Source organism: Giraffa tippelskirchi, chromosome 7, assembly GCF_054371585.1.
Source record: "Giraffa tippelskirchi isolate mGirTip1 chromosome 7, T2T-mGirTip1v1.2.pri, whole genome shotgun sequence".
In the NCBI taxonomy this organism is placed as follows: domain Eukaryota; kingdom Metazoa; phylum Chordata; class Mammalia; order Artiodactyla; family Giraffidae; genus Giraffa; species Giraffa tippelskirchi.
The window spans coordinates 18726657-18745696 of NC_137281.1; the positions used below are offsets into that span (position 1 = coordinate 18726657).

The 19040-nt window shown below is 41.2% G+C and overlaps 1 protein-coding gene across 18 annotated transcripts in view; it reads left to right on the top strand.

The window, feature by feature from the left end:
• Positions 1-19040, top strand: part of CEP89 (centrosomal protein 89) — a 73937-nt gene that overhangs the window by 22547 nt on the left and 32350 nt on the right. For 9 of the 18 annotated variants that reach the window (XR_014059550.1, XR_014059548.1, XM_081510421.1 and 6 more), the window contains exons 5-9: positions 237-339; positions 4126-4154; positions 5971-6013; positions 8488-8706; positions 9995-10140. Coding sequence is in view for 14 of the 18 variants with exons in the window: in XM_081510421.1 (XP_081366547.1) it covers positions 237-339; positions 4126-4154; positions 5971-6013; positions 8488-8706; positions 9995-10140 (540 nt within the window). In the remaining 4 variants the exon portion in view is untranslated. The remainder of the gene's footprint in view (positions 1-236; positions 340-4125; positions 4155-5970; positions 6014-8487; positions 8707-9994; positions 10141-19040) is intronic. The other 9 variants (XR_014059552.1, XR_014059549.1, XM_081510422.1 and 6 more) reach the window with 1 other exon arrangement.

The window sequence follows — 19040 nt, forward strand, 5'->3', positions numbered from 1 at the left end:
ATAAAATAGGTCTCTGATGCCAAAAAGGTTGGGGACCGCTGGCTTGAGGATAATTTGGATGGCACTGCCTTTACCATTGGGCTTTTCCTGAGGGACCCACAGGTGTAGTCCTTTTATGTCTTGGAGGGGAGGTAGCAGTGGAGAGGGTATGGAATAAGACAGCTGAGTTTGTTGGGAGGAGGTTTTATACAGAAGTACTTACCACGTGTTATTCCTTTGTCTTCTGTAACGTAAAGGTTCCATCATCACACGGGGTGGACACTGAAGATGAGGAAAGTATTTCTGAACAAGATGGGCTTCCAGGCTCACCTATTCCACCAGAGAATACAGAAGAAAAAGGTAAAAAAAAAAATTGTTTTTTAAAAATTTAATGTAAAAGCATTTTATGGCCACAAATATTGGTTAATTTGGAGGAACATATAACCATTGCACCTCCATACCGTGGTTCCATGGTTTTCAGGGGGAATATCCCTGAGCTTTGTTTTTCCTGGGACACAATGAAAATGACTGCATGGGTGTTTGGTTGTCTTTAATGTATAAGGCCTTCACCTTGGAGTCCATTTTGTCATCCTCTCAGTCGTGAAAGGATCCCTGGGGGAGCATCAGGGCTCAGGCTCTGAAGCTCCATGGATTCCTTCCTGTCTGCACCCATGACCAGTGCCATGAGGGATGGGCGCACAGTGGTCTCCTCAGGATGGCTGAGCACGCTTGTCTGTCTTATTCACCAGGCTGGCTCTAGGGCCTGGAGCAGGGCTTGGCCCACAGCTGGCTGTCACTTCAGGTGATTTGAATGAATGAGTGCATGGATATATTTATTTATAATACATCTTTGGAATGGCATACCTTTGTATATTTTATTTGGCACAGTGAGAGAATCCACCTCATTAATAGCAAAAGCCATTTTCCATTTCCTAAAATTTTAGGAAAATGGCTGTATTTGAGAAGTGAGAAGGAGAACCTGGCATGTAGTGGGCACCGATAACTTTATCAGGACCCTCAGGGAATTGCTTGGGCTCAAGGAGATAAGTAAGTAAGATAAGTGTTAGTCGCTCTGTCGTGTCTAGCTTTTTGCAACCCCATGGACTGTAGGCCACCAGGGTCCTCTGTCCATGGGATTCTCCAGGCAAGAATACTGGAGTGGGTAGCCATACCCTTTTCCAGAGGATCTTCCTGACCCAGGGATTTAACCTGGATCTCCCACATTGCAGGCATATTCTTCATAGTCTGAGCTACCATGGAAGCCCAGGGCTCAAGGAGACTCTCATATAAGTCAGCACAAGGGGACTGATTTGAAGACAGAATGCCAGCCTACTAATACCTGGGCCAGAAAATGCCACTTGGTTAGACAGCATATTTTATCCTTGTGGGAAAATCCATGGGTGTGTTAAGTTCAAGCAGAAAGTATGTCTCTTTTAGAATTAATACTTTCTCACTCTAAAAAATACAGAAATACATGAAGTTAAATATACGTAATTGTACTTCCATCAAGTATAATTTTAACAGCTTAGAATGTGTATGTAAATACACGATATTTTATTACCTTTTTAAAAAAATCTTATAGCACATCCTGAATATCTCCTTATGTTCATACATATCCATCCACTTTCTGATGTCTGCATTATTTTTCTAATGCCTGATGCATCATACTATCAGTCAGAACTAATCAGGAGACAGAAAGTATCTATACAAGGTGAGGGAATTCCCTGGTGAACTTCCCAGGTTCAATCTCTGTTTGGGGACCTGTGTGGCCAGATAAAAGAAAAAAAGGAAAGAAAGTCCATGGTGATTTGAACAGGGAAAGTTTAATGCCAAGAATTATTAACTGTAACAGGATTGCCTATTAAGGGGTAGAAATAAATCTAAAGAGTATGGGAGTAACAGATAGAGGGAACAGCTGCTTCCTATGTAGTTAACATGGGGCCCCCAAGGGAAGGACCGTTTGAATCTGCTATGGAGACCCTGGGGAAGGTGCAGCTCTGGCCCGCTGCCAGGTGGAGAAGTTAGCTGAGGTGTGGTGCTAACAGAATTCATTGGAAAGCTGCCGTCTGTAGGGGAGTTCCAGGAGAAGCTGCCCATGGGGAAGTGCTGCTGGCCATCTAGAAAGAGGAGAGGAGGGAGAAAGAGGGACCGAGGACAAGAGATGAGGATGGAGACAGCACCCATGGGATGAGGAACCCAAGCCCTTTCCTCCTCCAGTGTCTCTTTTGCATGGTCTACTAGTGAAGTTTATTATTGCACCACCAGGCAAAGGAGAGCCCCTGCAGTAACAGGAGCAGGCAGTAAAGGTGGGGTTGGAAGTTAAAGGCCGTGATAACTGGCACACTTCGTAACATGAACTTGGAGCAGAGGTGGTGGCTGGGAGAGAGTGAATCTCCTATAGTGGCTTTTGGCTTATGGTGGGCATTAAAAGCCCCTGGACATTGTCACTTTCAGGTGGCATGAGAGTTGGCCAGATCCTTAACCCCTAAGTTTGAGTGCACCTCTCTTAAGAGTCTTCAGTTCAGTTCAGTCGCTCAGTCGTGCCCGACTCTTTGCGACCCCATGAATCGCAGCACGCCAGGCCTCCCTGTTCATCACCAACTCCCGGAGTTTACCCAAACCCATGTCCATTGAGTCGGTGATGCCATCCAACCATCTCATCCTCTGTCATCCCCTTCTCCTCCTGCCCCTAATCCTTCCCAGCATCAGGGTCTTTTCCAATGAGTCAACTCTTTGCATGAGGTGGCCAAAGAATTGGAGTTTCAGCTTCAGCATCAGTCCTTCCAATGAACACCCAGGACTGATCTCCTTTAGGATGGACTGGTTGGACCTCCTTGCACTCCAAGGGACTATCAAGAATCTTCTCCAACACCACAGTTCAAAAGCATCAATTCTTCGGCGCTCAGCTTTCTTTATAGTCCAACTCTCATATCCATACATGACCACTGGAAAAACCACAGCCTTGACTAGACGGACCTTTGTTGGCAAAGTAATGCCTCTGCTTTTTACTATGCTGTCTAGGTTGGTCATAACCTTCCTTCCAAGGAGTAAGCGTCTTTTAATTTCATGGCTGCAGTCACCATCAGCAGGGATTTTGGAGCCCCCAAAAATAAAGTCTGACACTGTTTCCAGTGTTTCCCCATCTATTTCCCATGAAGTGATGGGACCAGATGCCATGATCTTAGTTTTCTGAATGTTGAGCTTTAAGCCAACTTTTTCACTCTCCTCTTTCACTTTCATCAAGAGGCTCTTTAGTTCTTCTTCACTTTCTGCCATAAGGGTGGTGTCATCTGCATATCTGAGGTTATTGATATTTCTCCCGGCAATCTTGATTCCAGCTTGTGCTTCTTCCAGCCCAGCGTTTCTCATGATGTACTCATACATATAAGTTAAATAAGCAGGGTGACAATATACGAGTCTTACAAGGACTAAATTCAGTCGTATGAGTGAAGCACAGCACGGCTTCCCTGGTGGCTCAGCTGGTAAAGAATCCGCCTGCCAATGCAGGAGACCCAGGTTCGATCCCTGGGTTGGGAAAATCCCCTGGAAAAGGGCATGGCAACCCATTTCAGTATTCTTGCCTAGAGGAGTGTAATAGGCTACAGTCCACCGGATCACAAAGAGTCAGAAACAACTGAACAATTAAGCACGTATGCAAACACATGAAGCAAAATGTCCTCCATAAATGCTAGCTGATAATTATTGTCTGAAGGCTTCTATTCTGAGGTGCCACCCTGTACCCTAGCAATACCCAGCCAAGAAGCTTAGACGCTACCATCCTTTGGTTGAGGTCCCAGAATCTGACGCAGTGGGCTGCTGCTGGAGGCAGAGGAGGCAGGGAGGACTGGCCCCTTAGCCCACATGGGGAATGGCAGGTGGGATGGGTGGGGAGCACAGGGCAAGGGTGCTGGGAGGGTGGGAAAGGCTCCCAGTCGCACTGAGGAGTTTGGCCTGAGCACTGCAATCATGTGAGCCGCTGAAGGTGGTCAGAAACCAGCAAGGGGCGGAGACGGGAAGTGCAGAGCTGGGCTGGTTCATGGGCTGCTTCTGCTCATGTGCAGAAGGTGACTTCCTAAGATTGTACTCTCCAGAGCTGTCAGATGTCTTTCTCCACTTGACAAAGTTTTCTCTCTCTGTTTTGATCAGATGGAAAACATGCTGTTCTGAAATTAAAGGTGAGAATTGTTTTTTAAAAATGGATTTTCTTTTTAAATAGAATTTCTACCATAATTTCAAAATAACTTTTGTGATTTGTAGGGGAAAAAGCTTCTGTTAAAGAGTTTTTTTTCCATGGACTAGTGTTTTTTTTTTTTCTTTTTTGGTTTGGTTTTTGTTTTTTCTGTCATTGTACACTTTACTATTGAATGTTTTCTTAAAAAATAGTTTTAAAACATGAAGAAACTCATGTTTTGCATAGTTTGAAATGAATGTAATGTATTGAGGGGTTAGAAAGCACTTACTGGTTAGAAAGCACTTACATTTGCTTTCTACTTTGTAAAATGAACAGACAGTAACCAGTTTGCAGAGATGGAAATAGTTCTACTTAACTTTTTAATTCTGTGATGTCAAAAGAGTTTAAAAATTAAAAACTTCTCAGCAGAGTTAATTTATAACCTTAACTACTTTTTAGCAGAAATTAGAAACTTAATATCAAGCTGATGTGTAGTAGAAAAATGAACAAAAATTCAAAGACTTCCCTTTCCTTAAGTTTTGAGTTGAAAAGGAGGGTCTTGTATTCTTTCCTCAGTGCTTTAAAAACGTGGTTCTGTGCAGCTTTTGGGGTCTTTTTGCATATCCCAAGGAGAGAAGGCCAGTTAGAGTTTGCTTTGTCCGTCTCTGCTCAGCACCTATAGTCACATCACATGTTTTAGAATGTGCACTGGTGGCCCGTCACTCATAGGACCTGCATGTGACCACCGTGACTGATTACAAATAATAAACACTGGAGAGGGTGTGGAGAAAAGGGAGCCCTGTTAGTGGAAATGTAAATTGGTGTAGCCACTGTGGAAAATGGCATGGAGGTTCCTTAAAAAACTAAAAACTAGTTATTATGTCATCCAACAATTCCACTCCTGGGCATATATTCAGAAGAGATGAAAACTCTTAATTCAAAAAGATCCATATATCCCAGTGTTCATAGCAGCACTATTCATGATAGCCAAGACATGGAAGCAGCCTAAGTGTCCATCAACAGACGAATGCATGAAGAAGATACGGTGTATATTCTCTCTCTCTCTCTCACACACACACACACATATACGCACACACAGTGGAATATTACTCAGCCATAAAAAAGAATAAAATGACATTTGCAGCAACATGGATGGACCTAGAGATGGTTATACTGAGTGAAGTAAGCCAGACAGAGAAAGACGAATATTATATGATACCATTTATATGTGTAATCTAAAAATATAATACAAATGATCTTATTTACAAAACAGAAGTAGGCTCACAGATACAGAAAACAAACTTACAGTTACCAATGGGGAAGGCAGGAAGGATAAATTAGGAGTATGAAGTTAACACACACTACTTGTATAAAATAGATAAGCAACATGGATGGTCTCTGTAGCAAGGGAAATTATATTCAGTATCTTGTAATAACCTATAATGGAAAAGAATTAGAAAAATATGTGTATAACTGAATCACTTTACTATACAACGAAGCTAATACATTATTATAAGTCACCTATATTTCAATTAAAAGATGTGGAACTCATGGACAGAAAGGCAGGGAGAAAGCAGGACTTCCCCTGCTGCTCAGAGAACTTGCCAAGAGGGGAAGACTGTTAAGGTTTAGGTTCACTTAAAAGAAACAGTGAATATTAAAGTTTCTAAAGCTAAAACAAACTAGCAACTACAAGAGGCAAAATGAAGATGGGGGAAGTGCTTAAATATTTGATATATGATGACTTACTGCTTCTGCAAGTCCACTTTTAGAAGATGCTAAGACTCGATTCATTACTGTCATTTTTTTTTCTTCCCTAGGATGAAAAACCACCATTATGTGAAAAACCTCCACTCTGTCCAGGTATTTGCCTTTTGAATTTCATTGTGATTGAAAATCTTATGTTTCAGAGGATACCCAGTATAGTCTCACATAAAATAAAGATCACTTTTTTTTTCCTGTAAAGGTTGTTGCTTCTGTCCCATTTTTGAAATTGGAAAGAGATAGCAGTTTGTTGAACTTCTTTTAAGTTTACCTTAAAAGAGAGAGCTCATGGGACTTCCCTGGTGGTCCAGTAGTTAAAAGTCCACCTTCCAATGCAGGGGGCACAGGTTCAATCTCTGATCAAGGAACTAAGCTTCCACATGCCAAGAGGTGTGACCCCCCTCCCCCCAAAAAAAGAGAGAGAGTGCAAACATTCAAACATTGAATGGTGGCTGTATGTCCACATGGGATGTGCTCAATCCTGGGGTTGGTGGAGGGGGCCTATGGGATTATGGACAGACCCTGGAAGGGGGAGGCTTCCCAAGTGGTGCCAGTGGTAAGCCTTGAGGATCCCATGCACAGAGGAGCCTGGTGGGCTACAGTCCATAGGGTCACAAAGATTGGACACAACTGAAGTGACTCAGCACTCACGCAACACATGCAGTGGTAGAGGAGGCATATGAAAATGGGGCTCTGCTCAGGGGCTCGAGGCAGAGCTGAGAGGTCTAGAGATGCTTGATGGCATCCTCTCCCCTCTACAGTCTGGGGAGACTCATTAGCTTCCAGAGTGGATTTTGCCCTTTTTTCCTGTATGCCTCGCATCAGTCGTCTGAAAATCCTGCCAAGTACCAAGGCTTTTGTCTGTCCTCCATGTCAAGTTGGCTTTGTTTTCACCACTTCTGTCTCAGTGTTTTTGGTGCTGTGTTCTGGGATGTTGCTGGGGCTCTGACATCTGGCCCACAGATTCATTCTTCACTGTATGTCTTCTGCTGCTCAGCCCATCCTTTGAATCTGTGTTATTAATGAAGCTCTTTAGTTTCATGATTTCTATTAAGTATTGACAAGCATCTCTCTGAAATGTTAACCGCACTCATTCTCAAATCTTGTAGCTTGTGCTGCAACCAACTCCGTCCTGGTTGGTGCTGCTCTCAGTTCCCGTGGCTCTTGGTGATGTGCTTACCTGCTCCTTGGGAGGCCCTGTTCGTCTGTCTGGGGATGCCATATCTGATTCCTATAGGCTGCTCAGAAGGGGAAGCCAGTAGGCTGTCAGGTGTAGTCTGTCTCCAGTGACTGTAGGGGATCAATAGGGCATTTCGTCAGCCAGGGGGTTTGGGGGCTTCTCTTCCTCCTAGGTTTCTCCAGCCCTGGGGCCTGCCTGCCTCTCTGTCCTCAGGGCTTATATGTACTGCTTGGCCCAGGGGGGCTTGAGCCCTGCTGCTTCTGTCTGGCACTCTAGACAGATACCTCATCAGTCCTTTCTAGGCCACTTTGTGTCCCCAACACCTGCCAGGGCAAGGCACATCCCTGGAAGCACCCCCCACCCCCTCTCGTAGCTGACCTCTCCTTGCATATATTAGGCTGCAGCTTCCATCTTCAGTCTAATCTCAAATGTCTTCTTTCCTGGATTCCTGGTAGATTACCTCTTATTTTCGGTGTACTTGGGAAGTTACTCATTTCTTTCGTGTTCTAGTGGTTGGATATGTGTGTGTCAGGGGTCAGGGGAGGCTGTCTGGAGCTGCCAGTATCCCTCCCTCCATCTGCACACAGAAACTCTGCCCAGGCCAGGAGCCCAGTGTAGTCCTCACTTCCTTTGATCTCCCTATGGAGTATCACTCTCTGCTTTCCTCCAATCTTTCTACTCCTTCCTAAATTCCTTTGTAGCCCCTGGTTTTCTCACCCTGGTGCCTTCAAGTACACCTACATGCTGGTGGCTCCTCCATCTCTCCAGCTGAGGCTGTCTTCAGAGCTTTGTACCCGTGTCCTAACTTGAGCTTCCCTCCCTCTGCCAGGCTTGTGTTCCTTGTCTGGCTAGATATCTTCCAAACTCCAGATCTTGTTGCTCATTCTTGACTTGCCCCTCCCTCACTGCCCACACCCAGTCAGCTGCTGAGCCCTGCCAAGGTTTTGCCCTGAACTCCTGTCTCATGTCCTTTCCTCTCCGTCCCCACTCTAGGAGCCTTCAGACTGAGCTACCTGCCTCTGGGCTAGGCTTCCTTCCTGTCCACTTTCTTCACTGCTGGCCTCAGTGATTCATCTGAGAGCAGATCCCCTTCTTTCCATTCTTCTGCTGAAAGGCTTTCTGGCTGCTGGTGGCCTGCAGGATACAACCTCCACTCTGCCTATTATGATAAGCAAAGGCCTCCACTGGCTCCTGCCTCCCCCTCTGTTACCCTTCTTCTCATTGCTCACTGTAGTCTTAACAGATCACCGTCTTTGCTGTATAGGCCAGTCTCTTTGCAGGCACTGACATAAAGAAGTTGCTCCTTTGGTTTTTGAAATAGTCTCCTGTAATTCTGATGTAAAATTGTTAATATCAATTAGTATTTTAAAACTTTTTTCCTGTCCCTTTTTAGATATAACTGGTAGAACACGTCAAAGATGTATAGAAATAACCAAAGAAAAGTTAGAGGAATTAAAAGAAGAAAATTTGCATCTAAACAATGCAAATCAAACCCTTACACATGAACTTAACATAATAAAAAAAACAATGAAAGAACTACAGTTAAAACTTGAAAGGATGAAGAAAGAAAATGGAAAGCCAGAAGAGGTTGAGAGAGCATCCTCTCAGGAAGGTGAGGACAGCTATCTAGTTCTTTTGTTACAGGAAGGAACAGGAATTCAAATTTTTGTACTTATTTTGGAAGTTAACATTTTATGTTTTCATATCCGTTGATATTAATGTTCTTGATATTTTGTTTTGATATTTATGGTCTTTCATTAATATCCTTATACTTTTTGAAATTTGATTTCATCTGTTGTATCATTTTTATTATGCTGAAGAAATGCTAGTACTTCTTTTGGTTCTTAGCATAATATTTTACATATGTTTTTATCCCCATGAGCACCATATAAAAGTGCCTCTTTCACCACATACTTACCAATGTTGAAGATGATATTTTCCTTGCTGATTTGATTGGTTAAAAAAAAAAGAATCCCGTTTTAATTTAATTTCTATTTGTTGTATTATTAATGAAATTGAATATTTTTTTCATTATCTTTGCAGGTCATTTTCCTTCTCTTTCATAAATATTCCCACTTTGGATTGAGATGTTTTGATCTTTTCTGTTGATTTATAGGAGCTCTTTATATATTAAGAATTTTAGCCCTATGTCACATATGTTTGAGTTTATTTCTCAGTTTGTTAATAATTCAGCTATGTGTATAGGATATTTTTCTGTTATGATCTATGCCACTGGTTTCCAGGGGTTAAGAATCCACTATTCTACTGTGAGGAATGCAAGTTTGATTCCTGGTCAGGAACTAGGATCCCACATGCTGTGTGATATGGCCAAATTTAATAACAATAATGATAAGGTCATATAAGTGTTCACTGATGTTTTCTCTGTATATTTATCTATATAAGTTTATTATTATGGCCTTAAGAAAGATAATGTGGTTTTCTCTATACAGACCCTGTGTATTTCTTGTCTTAGGCACATTCCTAGATACTTGATATTATTTGTGCTATTACTTTGTGGGATCTATTTTTTATTCTGTTTTCTAGTACAACATTACTATTGTGTGGGAAGGTTATTAGTTCTAGTAAATTCTCCATTTATTCTATGTAATTTTCAGAGCACATATTTGTATATCATCTGAAACAATGACATTTTTTCCAATCTAAAATTTTTATTTTACCTTTATCATATATATATATATATCAACTTTCACAAACTTCTAAAATATTCTTGACTATTCAGTGTTTAAAAGACTTATTAACTTTTATTCATTTATATCTGTATAACTGTCATTTGCTGCCTTTTGTGAGCCTAAAGGGAAAGAAGGTCAGACAATTGACATTTATATAAAATTATGATAAATTTAAGTTCTTATGGTATAACATTAAATTTATTTTTTCAGTAGTTGCTGCACCTGAATTACATTATCTAAGAAAACAAGCTCAAGAACTGGTAGATGAAAATGATGGATTGAAAATGACTGTTCATCGTTTGAATGTAGAACTGAGTAGATATCAAACAAAATTCAGGCATTTATCCAAGAAAGAGGTAATGTTTCCTATTAAGAAAAATCAGTTTTCTGATATTTTAGCCTTGAATTGATTTCCAATTCCAAAGAGTTTATATTTATTATAATTTGGTATAAAAAAAGATACATCCAAAGTACAGTCTTTCTGGGCATCTTTCTAATTTCTCCCTCCATCTCTCTTTTTCTCAAAACTAAAGCAATAAAATCTCTTAGTAAAAAATTAGGACAGTATAAACATATATAAAGTAAAGGAGTAAAAGTCCTTGTCTGCTCCATTCTCAGCCTGTTCCTTAGGGTTATAGCTGTTGTTTGTTAGTCCACAGACTTTGAAAAGAAAGCAGACTAGTGTTTACAGGCTCCCAAATGATCTAGCTCTCACAGTCAGTGGAACTTACATTCATGGAAGGCATAGGAGCATCCCCTGTAGCTATATACTTGCGCTTAGTGTAGAGAGAGCAGAGAAAAACACCCTTCTCCCACTGTTTCCCTGGAATGGGTTTAACTGCCTACTTTCCCAGATGCTGCCTGAATTTCTGGCTTCTAATCAGAGAAGGCAATGGCACCCCACTCCAGTACTCTTGCCTGGAAAATCCCATGGACGGAGGAGCCTGGTAGGCTACAGTCCATGGGGTCGCTAAGAGTCGGACACGACTGAGCGACTTCACTTTCACTTTTCCCTTTCATGCACTGGAGAAAGAAATGGCAACCCACTCCAGTATTCTTGCCTGGAGAACCCTAGGGACGGCGGAGCCTGGTGAGCTGCCGTCTATGGGATCGCACAGAGTCGGACACGACTGAAGCAACTTAGCATAGCATAGCATAGCATAATCAGCCCAAATCTAAATACTCTCTGCAATTCTCCCCTTTGGGAAGCTTATAGAATTTGGTACATCCTCAGCTACTGGGAACTACTAAGAATAAAGACAGCAGCTTGGACGATCACAGAGGTTTGAGAGGCTACCAGGAACATGGGCTAGGCTAATGGATGAGGCTCAAATCCTATACAAGACCACTCTGTCAAGATGAGAGAGGTGGCTGTGTTTTCTAATGCACAGAAACCAACATAGAGAGTAAAGGAAAATGAAGAAAAAAGGGAATATGTTCTAAAGAAGTGAACGAGATAAATCTTCAGAAACTAATCTTAATAAAATGTAAATAAGTGATTTACTCAATAGAGAGTTTTAAATAACAGTCATAAAGATGCTCAGCAAGGTCAGGAGAGCATGAACAAAGTGTGAATTTCAACAGAGAGATAGAAAATATTTAAAAAGTACCAGAGATATCATAGAGCAAAGGAGTATTATAATTGAACTGAAAAATTCAATAGAGGGATTCAGCAGCAGACTAGAGCAAGTGGGAGAAAGGATCAGTGAACTTGAAGACCAGGCAGTGAAATTCATCTAAACAGAAGAATAAAAAGAATTTTTAAAAGAGTGAAAATACCATTAAGTGAGTTACAGGCATTCCAGAGAGTAAAGAGGAAAAGGGGCAGAAAGCTCATTTAAAGAAATAATGCTGGGACTTCCTTGGTGTCCAGTGGCTAAGACTCCGAGCTACCAAAGCAAGGGGTCTGGGTTCAATCCCTGGGTTCAACTAGATCTCACATGCCACAGCTAACACCTGGTGTGGCCAAATAAAAATATAAATAATTTTTTTAAAAAAGAAATAATGCTGGGACTTCCCTAGTGGGCTAGTGGACACAATTTGATCCCTGATCTGGGAAGATCCCACATGCTGCAGAGTAACTAAGCCTGTGTGCCACAACTACTGAGCAAGAGAAGTCACCTCAAAGAGAAGCCTGAACACTGCAACAAAGAGTAGACCCTGCTCGCTGCAACTAGAGAAAGCCTGCATGCAACAACAAAGACCCAGCACAGCCAAGAATAAATAAATAAAATGTTTTTTAAAAGAAATAACTCTGAAGACTTCCTTGGGGAAAGAAACAAATATCTTGATCTAGGAAGCTCAGAGAGGTTTAAATAAGATTAATCCAGAGATACCCACGTTGAAACATAATATAACTAAATTGTCAAGAGTTAAAACAAGGAGAGAGTCATAAAAGCAGCAAGAGAAAAACAACTTGTTACATACAAGGAAACCCTCATAAGATCTATCAGCAGAAACTTTGCAGACCAGAAGGGAGTGGCACAGTATATTCAGAGTACTGAAAGGAAAAAAAAAAAAAAAGCCAACCAAAAAGAGTTTTTAGGACATGCAAAGGCAGAAGGAATTAATCACCACCAGAACAGCCTTATAAGAAATGTTGGGGGACTTTCTTTAAGCTGAAACAAAAGGATACTAATTAGTAAAAGTAAAATGTGAAATTAAAAATCTCACTGGTAAAGGTAAATATATGGTAAAATTAAAGATAATCTAATGTAAAATTGGTAGGTTAATCACTTATAAGTCTAATATAAAGGTTAGACAAAAATAATAAAAATATAACTACAGTAATTTGTTAATGAATACACAAGATAAAGGAGAAGGGAATGGCAACCCACTCCAATATTCTTGCCTGGAGAATCCCATGGACAGAGGAGCCTGCTAGGCTTCAGTCCATGGGGTCACAAAGAGTTGGACACGACTGTGTGACTACCACACCACACAAGATAAAAAGATACGAATTGTAACATCATAAACATAAAATTAGAGGAGAATTAACGTGTAGTTTTAGAATTCATTCAAACTTAAGTTATCAACTTAAAATAGACTTGTAAGTTGTTTTCCCAAGTTGTGCACTTATAAAGAATTCTCCTGCCAAGCAGGAGATAAAGGAGGCACAGGTCTGATCCCTGGGTCAGGAAGGTCACCTGGAGAAAGAATTGGCAATCCACTCCAGCATTGTTGCCTGGGAAATCCTGTGGACAGAAAAGCCTGGCAGGCCACGGTTCATAGGGTCACAGAGTTGGACACGACTTGGCAACTAAACCACTCACCCACCACCCAACTTATTTTAGGTAAGCCTCGTGGTACCACAAAGCAAAATCCTGTAGTAGGTAAACAGAATATAAAGACAAAGAAATCTTAGCATACCGCTACAGAAACTCAAATCACAATTGAAGAGAGAAAGAGAAGAAAGGAACCAAATTAGTTAACAGAATGGCAGAGAAGAATGAACAAAATGACAATAAGTCCATTCCTAACAATAATTGCTTTAAATATAAATGGGCTAAAATCCTCCAATCAAAAGACATAGAGTGGCTGAATGGGCTTCCCTGGTAGCTCAGACGGTAAAGCGTCTGCCTGCAGTGCAGGAGACCTGGGTTTGATCCCCGGGTCGGGAAGATCCCCTGGAGAAGGAAATGGCAACCCACCCCAGTACTCTTGCCTGGAAAATTCCATGAATGGAGGAGCCTGGTAGGCTACAGTCCATGGGATCACAAAGAGCTGGACATGACTGAGCAACTTCACTGGCACTGGCTGAATGGATAAAAAAGCAAGACCCACCTGTGTGCTGCTTACAAGAAACTCACTTCAGATATAAACACTTAGACAGACTGAAAGTGAAGAGACGAAAAAAGGTACTCTGTGCAAATAGAAGCCAAAAGAAACCTGAGTTAGCTTTACTTATAACAGACAAAGTAGACTTTAAGACAAAGAGTGTAATAAGAAGCAAAGGTCTTAGGATGTAAAGAGGTCACTCTGAAAAGAGGAGATAACGTTTGTAAATATTTGCATACTCAACATAGGCACACCTAGAAATACAAAGCAAATATTTTTAAAATATTTATTTATTTGGCTACGTTGGGCCTTAGTTGCTGCCCACGGGAGCTTCCTTGCATCATGTGGGATCTTTCATTCAGATGCATGCACTCTGGTTGTGGCATGTGGGTTCCAGAGCATATGGGCTTCAGTAGCTGTAGCACGTGGGCTCTGTAGTTGAGGCACACAGCCTCCAGGGCATTCAGGCTCAGCAGTTTCAGAGCACAGGCTTAGTTGCTCCATAGCGTAGGGGATCTTAGTTCCCCAACCAGGGATCAAATCCATGTCTCTTTCATTGAAAGGCAGATTCTTAATCCCTGGGCCACTTGGAGAAGTCCCTAAAGAGAATACTAACAGACCTAAGGAGAGAAATAATCATATAATAATAGTGGGGAGCTTGAATATCCAACTTTTATTAACGGATAAATCATCCAGACACATAATCAGTAAAGAAACATTGGCCTTTAATGATCCATCATAACATGTGTATACAGAACTTTGCATCCAAAAGCAATAGAATACACATTCTTCTCCAAGCATACATGTAGCATTCTCTAGGATAGATCATATATTAGGCTTACAAAACAAGTCTTAATAAATTTAAAAGGATTGAAATCATATCAGACACCTTTTCTGATCACAGTGGTACAAAACTAGAAATCAAAAGAAAGAAACTGGAAAAGTAACAAATACGTGGACATTAAATAACATGCCACTCTGATCAACCAATGGACCAAAGAAGAAATCAGAAAATATCTTGAGATTAGTGAAAATGGAAATACAACATACCAAAACTTACAGGATACAGCAAAAGCAATTTAAAGAGAGAAGCTCAGAGTAATAAACACCTACACTAAGAGACAAGAAAGAGCTCAACTTAACAACCTAACTTCATACCTCAAGTAACTAGAAAAAGAACAGACGAAGCCCAAAGTTAGTAGAAGGAAGGAAATAACAAAGATCAGAGAAGTAATTTAAATAAAAAATAGAAAAGATACGTGAACTCAGCTGATTTTTAAAAATCATACTAAGAATTAACACCAACTCTTCTCAAACTCTTCTAAAAAACTGAAGAGGAAGAGATACTTCTGAACTCATTTTATGAGACCAGCCTTACCCTAATGCCAAAGCCAGACAAGGACACTCCAAGAAAATTGTAGGCCAAGGTCCCTGACGAACTGGGGTGCAAAAGTCTTCAACAAAATATTAGCAAACTGAATTCAGCAGTACAGTTGACCTTTGAACAACATGGGTTTGAACTGCATGGGTCCACTTACATGAAATCTTTTTTATCAATAAATATGTACAGTAGTACTCTTGCCTGGAAAATCCCATGGACGGAGGAGCCTGGTGGGCTGCAGTCCATGGGGTCGTGAAGAGTCGGACACGACTGAGCGACTTCCCTTTCACTTTTCACTTTCATGCATTGGAGAAGGAAATGGCAACCCACTCCAGTGTTCTTGCCTGGAGAATCCCAGGGACGGCGGAGCCTGGTGGGCTGCCGTCTGTGGGGTCGCACAGAGTCGGACACGACTGAAGCGACTTAGCAGCAGCAGCAGCAGCAGTACAGAATCCATGGTGCATTGAATCTGCAGATGTAGAACTGTGGATGTGGAGAGCCAGCTATGAGACTTGAGTAGATTTTGGTATCCAGAGCCAATCCTAGGACCAGTTCACAGATTCTGAGGGACGACTCTACATTGAAAGGATGGAGCACCATGATCAAGTGCTGTTTATTCCTGGGATGCAAGGATAGTTCAATATCTGCAAATAAGTCAGGACTGTGTATTATACCACATTAACAAAATTGAGAGTGAAAACTGTGATCATCTCAACAGAAGCAGAAAAATTTGACAAATTCAGCATATTATCATAATAAAAACTCTTGGCAAACTGGGTGTAGAAGGAACATACCTCAAATAATAAAGGCCATATATGACAAGCCCACATCTAATATCATACTCATAGTTGAAAAGCTGGATGCTTTAGGGGAAACACAAGGATGTCTACTCTTAGGAGATTTATTCAACGTAATACTGAAAACCAAGCCAGAGCAATTTGGCAAGATACAAAAGGCATCCAAATTAGAAAGGAAGAAGTAAAATTGCCTCTTCTGATGACATGAAATTATATATAGAAAACCCTAAAGACTCCACCAAAAAAACTGTTAGAACTAATAAATTAGTTCAGTAAATTTGCAGGGTACACAATCAATATGCAAAAATCAATTGTGTTTCTGTACACTAACAATAAACTATTGGGAAGAGAAATTAAGAAAATCCCATTTATAGTGCAACAAAAAGAATAAAATACTTAGGAATAAATTTACTATGGAGATGAAACGTCTGTATACCAAAATCTATGAAACATTGGTGAAAGAAATCAAAGATGATGCAAACAAGTGAAAAGATATTCAATGCTCATGGATTGAAAGAATATTATTATAATGTCCATACTACCCAAAGTGATCTACAGAATCAGTATAATCCCTATCAAAATTCCAATGGCATTTTTCACAGAAATAGATAAAACAATCCTAAAATTTGTATGGAACCACCGAAGACCTCAAATTAAATATTAAGTAGTCTTGAGAAAGAAAAACAAAGCTGGAGATAGCACACCTCCTGATTTCAAGCTGTATTACAAAGAAGTAGTAATCAAAGTAGTATACTGTTGGTATGAAAACAGACATAGATCAATGGAACAGAAGTGAGAGCACAGGTATAAACTTATGTGTATGGTCAACAAAGGAGTCAAGCATATACTATGGAGAAAGGAAAATCTCTTGAGTAAATGATGTTTGGAAAACTGAATATCCACTTGCAAAAGAATGAAACTGGACCCCTATCATACACCATACACAAAAATCAACTCAAAATGAACTAAGGACTTGAATGGCCAACAGGTATATGAAAAGATGCTCAACATCACTAATTATCAGGAAAATGCAGCTTAAAACCACAATGAGATAATCACCTCACACCTGTTAGCATGTGTTTTATTAAAAAGAGATAAATTCTGGTGAGGGTGTAGAGAGAAAGGATCCCTGGTTCACTATTGGAGGGAATGCAGCTACTATAGAAAACAGAATGGAAGTTCCCAAAGAAATAACAACTATCATACCACTCAGAAATCCCACTTCTGGGTATATATCTAAAGGAAAGAAAATCAAAATCTTGAAGAGATATCTATACTCCCATGTTCCTTGCAGCATTATTTATGACAGCCAAGGTCTGAAAGCAATGTCAGGATGAATAGAGAAAGAAAATGTGATACATGTCACATGTTTATACACACACACACAAGTATTTCCCAGGTAGCTCAGTGGTAAAGAATCTGCCTGCCAGATTCTCCTCCTGCCTGCAGGAGACACACGAGAACGCGGGTTCGATCCCAGGTTTGGGAAGATCCCCTGGAGAAGGAAATGGCAGCCCACTCCAGTATTCTTGCCTGGAAAACTCCATGGACAGAGGAGCCTGGTGGGCTACAGTCCATGGAGTCACAAAGAGTCGGATATGACTGAGCACGCACGCAGACTTGATACATACATGTATGTATGTATATGTTATTCAACCTTAAAGAATAAGGCAGTTCTGTCACTTGCAACAGTATGGATGAACATGGAGGGTATTATTCTAAGAGAAATAAGCCAGATAAAGATGGACAAACTGCTTGGTGTCACTTACATGTGGAATTTAAAAAAAAGAAGTTGAACTCATAGAAACGGAGAGTAGGATGGTGGCTGCCGTGAGCTGAGGGGCTGGGGAAGTGGGGAGAGGCAAGTGAGAGGGCACAACCTTTCCGTTATAAGATGGGTAAGATCTGAGAATCTAATGTATGTATTGGGTTGGCTACAAAGAGCATTCAGGTTTTCCTGTAACATCTTACAGAGAAGCCAGAACACACTTTTTGGCCAACCCAATATAACATGGTGACTATAATTAATAATACTGTGTTTTATAATTGTAGCTTGCGAAGAGAGTAAAGTCTGTTTTCTCTCCCCCACCCCTCAGCAATAAATAGTAAATATGTAAGGTGATCGGTGTGTAATCAGAGAAGAAAGCAGACTAGGTTTGACCTTAGAAGGATCGCAAAATTCGACACTCACTCAGCATGCCACTATGGCAGATGCTGTGGGGAATGGCAGGAGGAGCCATTCGCTCAGGCCTGTGCCCTGGAGGCTTGTGTGTGTGAGGGACGTGTGGGGGCTGGTGGCGGGGTGGGGTCGGCGGGATGTACAGCTGTCCAGCCCCGCTAGGGGTCGGTGGTGAACGGGGGGAGCCAGGTATGCACAGAGTTCTCATGTGGCTCCTGGGAGTTGAGGGCACCTTTATGGGCTGTTACCTTTCTGTTTGAAGTAGGACCTAGGTTTAAATGTTTTAAATAATGGCTTTGAGATATAATTCACCCATTTTAAGTGTACGGTTCAGTGACTTTTTTTTAGTGTATTCACAGAACGGCGCAACCTTTACTACAATTTTAGAATGTTTTCTTCATAATAAGAAATCTCACACGTGTTAGCAGTCCTGCCCTGTTCCTTCCCACCTCCCCCTTTGGCCCTGGCAACCACTAATCTACCTTCTGTCTCCGTGGATTTGCCTGTTCTGGATACTTTATATAAACAGAATCATACGGGGACTTCCTGGTGACCCAGTGGTTGACTTAGCACTCTCATTGCATGGGGGGCGTGGGTTCGATCCCTGGTCAGGGAAGTAAGATCCTGCATGCTGCATGGTGTGACCAAAAGTAAATAAATAAATACTCTACAGGATAATATATATATATATATGTAAATTATATATATATATATATATATATATAAATAAATGGAATTGTACAATAGATGGTCTTGTGACTAACTGCTTTCACTTAACATAATGTTAACCTTTTTTAAACAAAAATATGAAAGCTCCTGGCATCCTGTGATCCAAAACAGGCTCCCTAGAGTGAGCCAGTTCTCTTTCAAAAGGCTGTGAGTAGGCAGGCCCAGTGACTGGCCACTGCCCCCTGGCAAGTGTGCACACCACTGTACCCTGGGCAGCTGCCGCGTCCTCTGTGACAGTATCCCCTGATCCCTCCAGCCGGGGCTGATCTCTCTCTCCAACCACTGCACACTTCTGTGTGTGTCCCTCTGAAGGCACATTCTACCCATACTATGTTTGTGTGTGATGTTAACCCATGTGAGAAGACCTGTCTCTGAGTTGAACCATAAAATCCT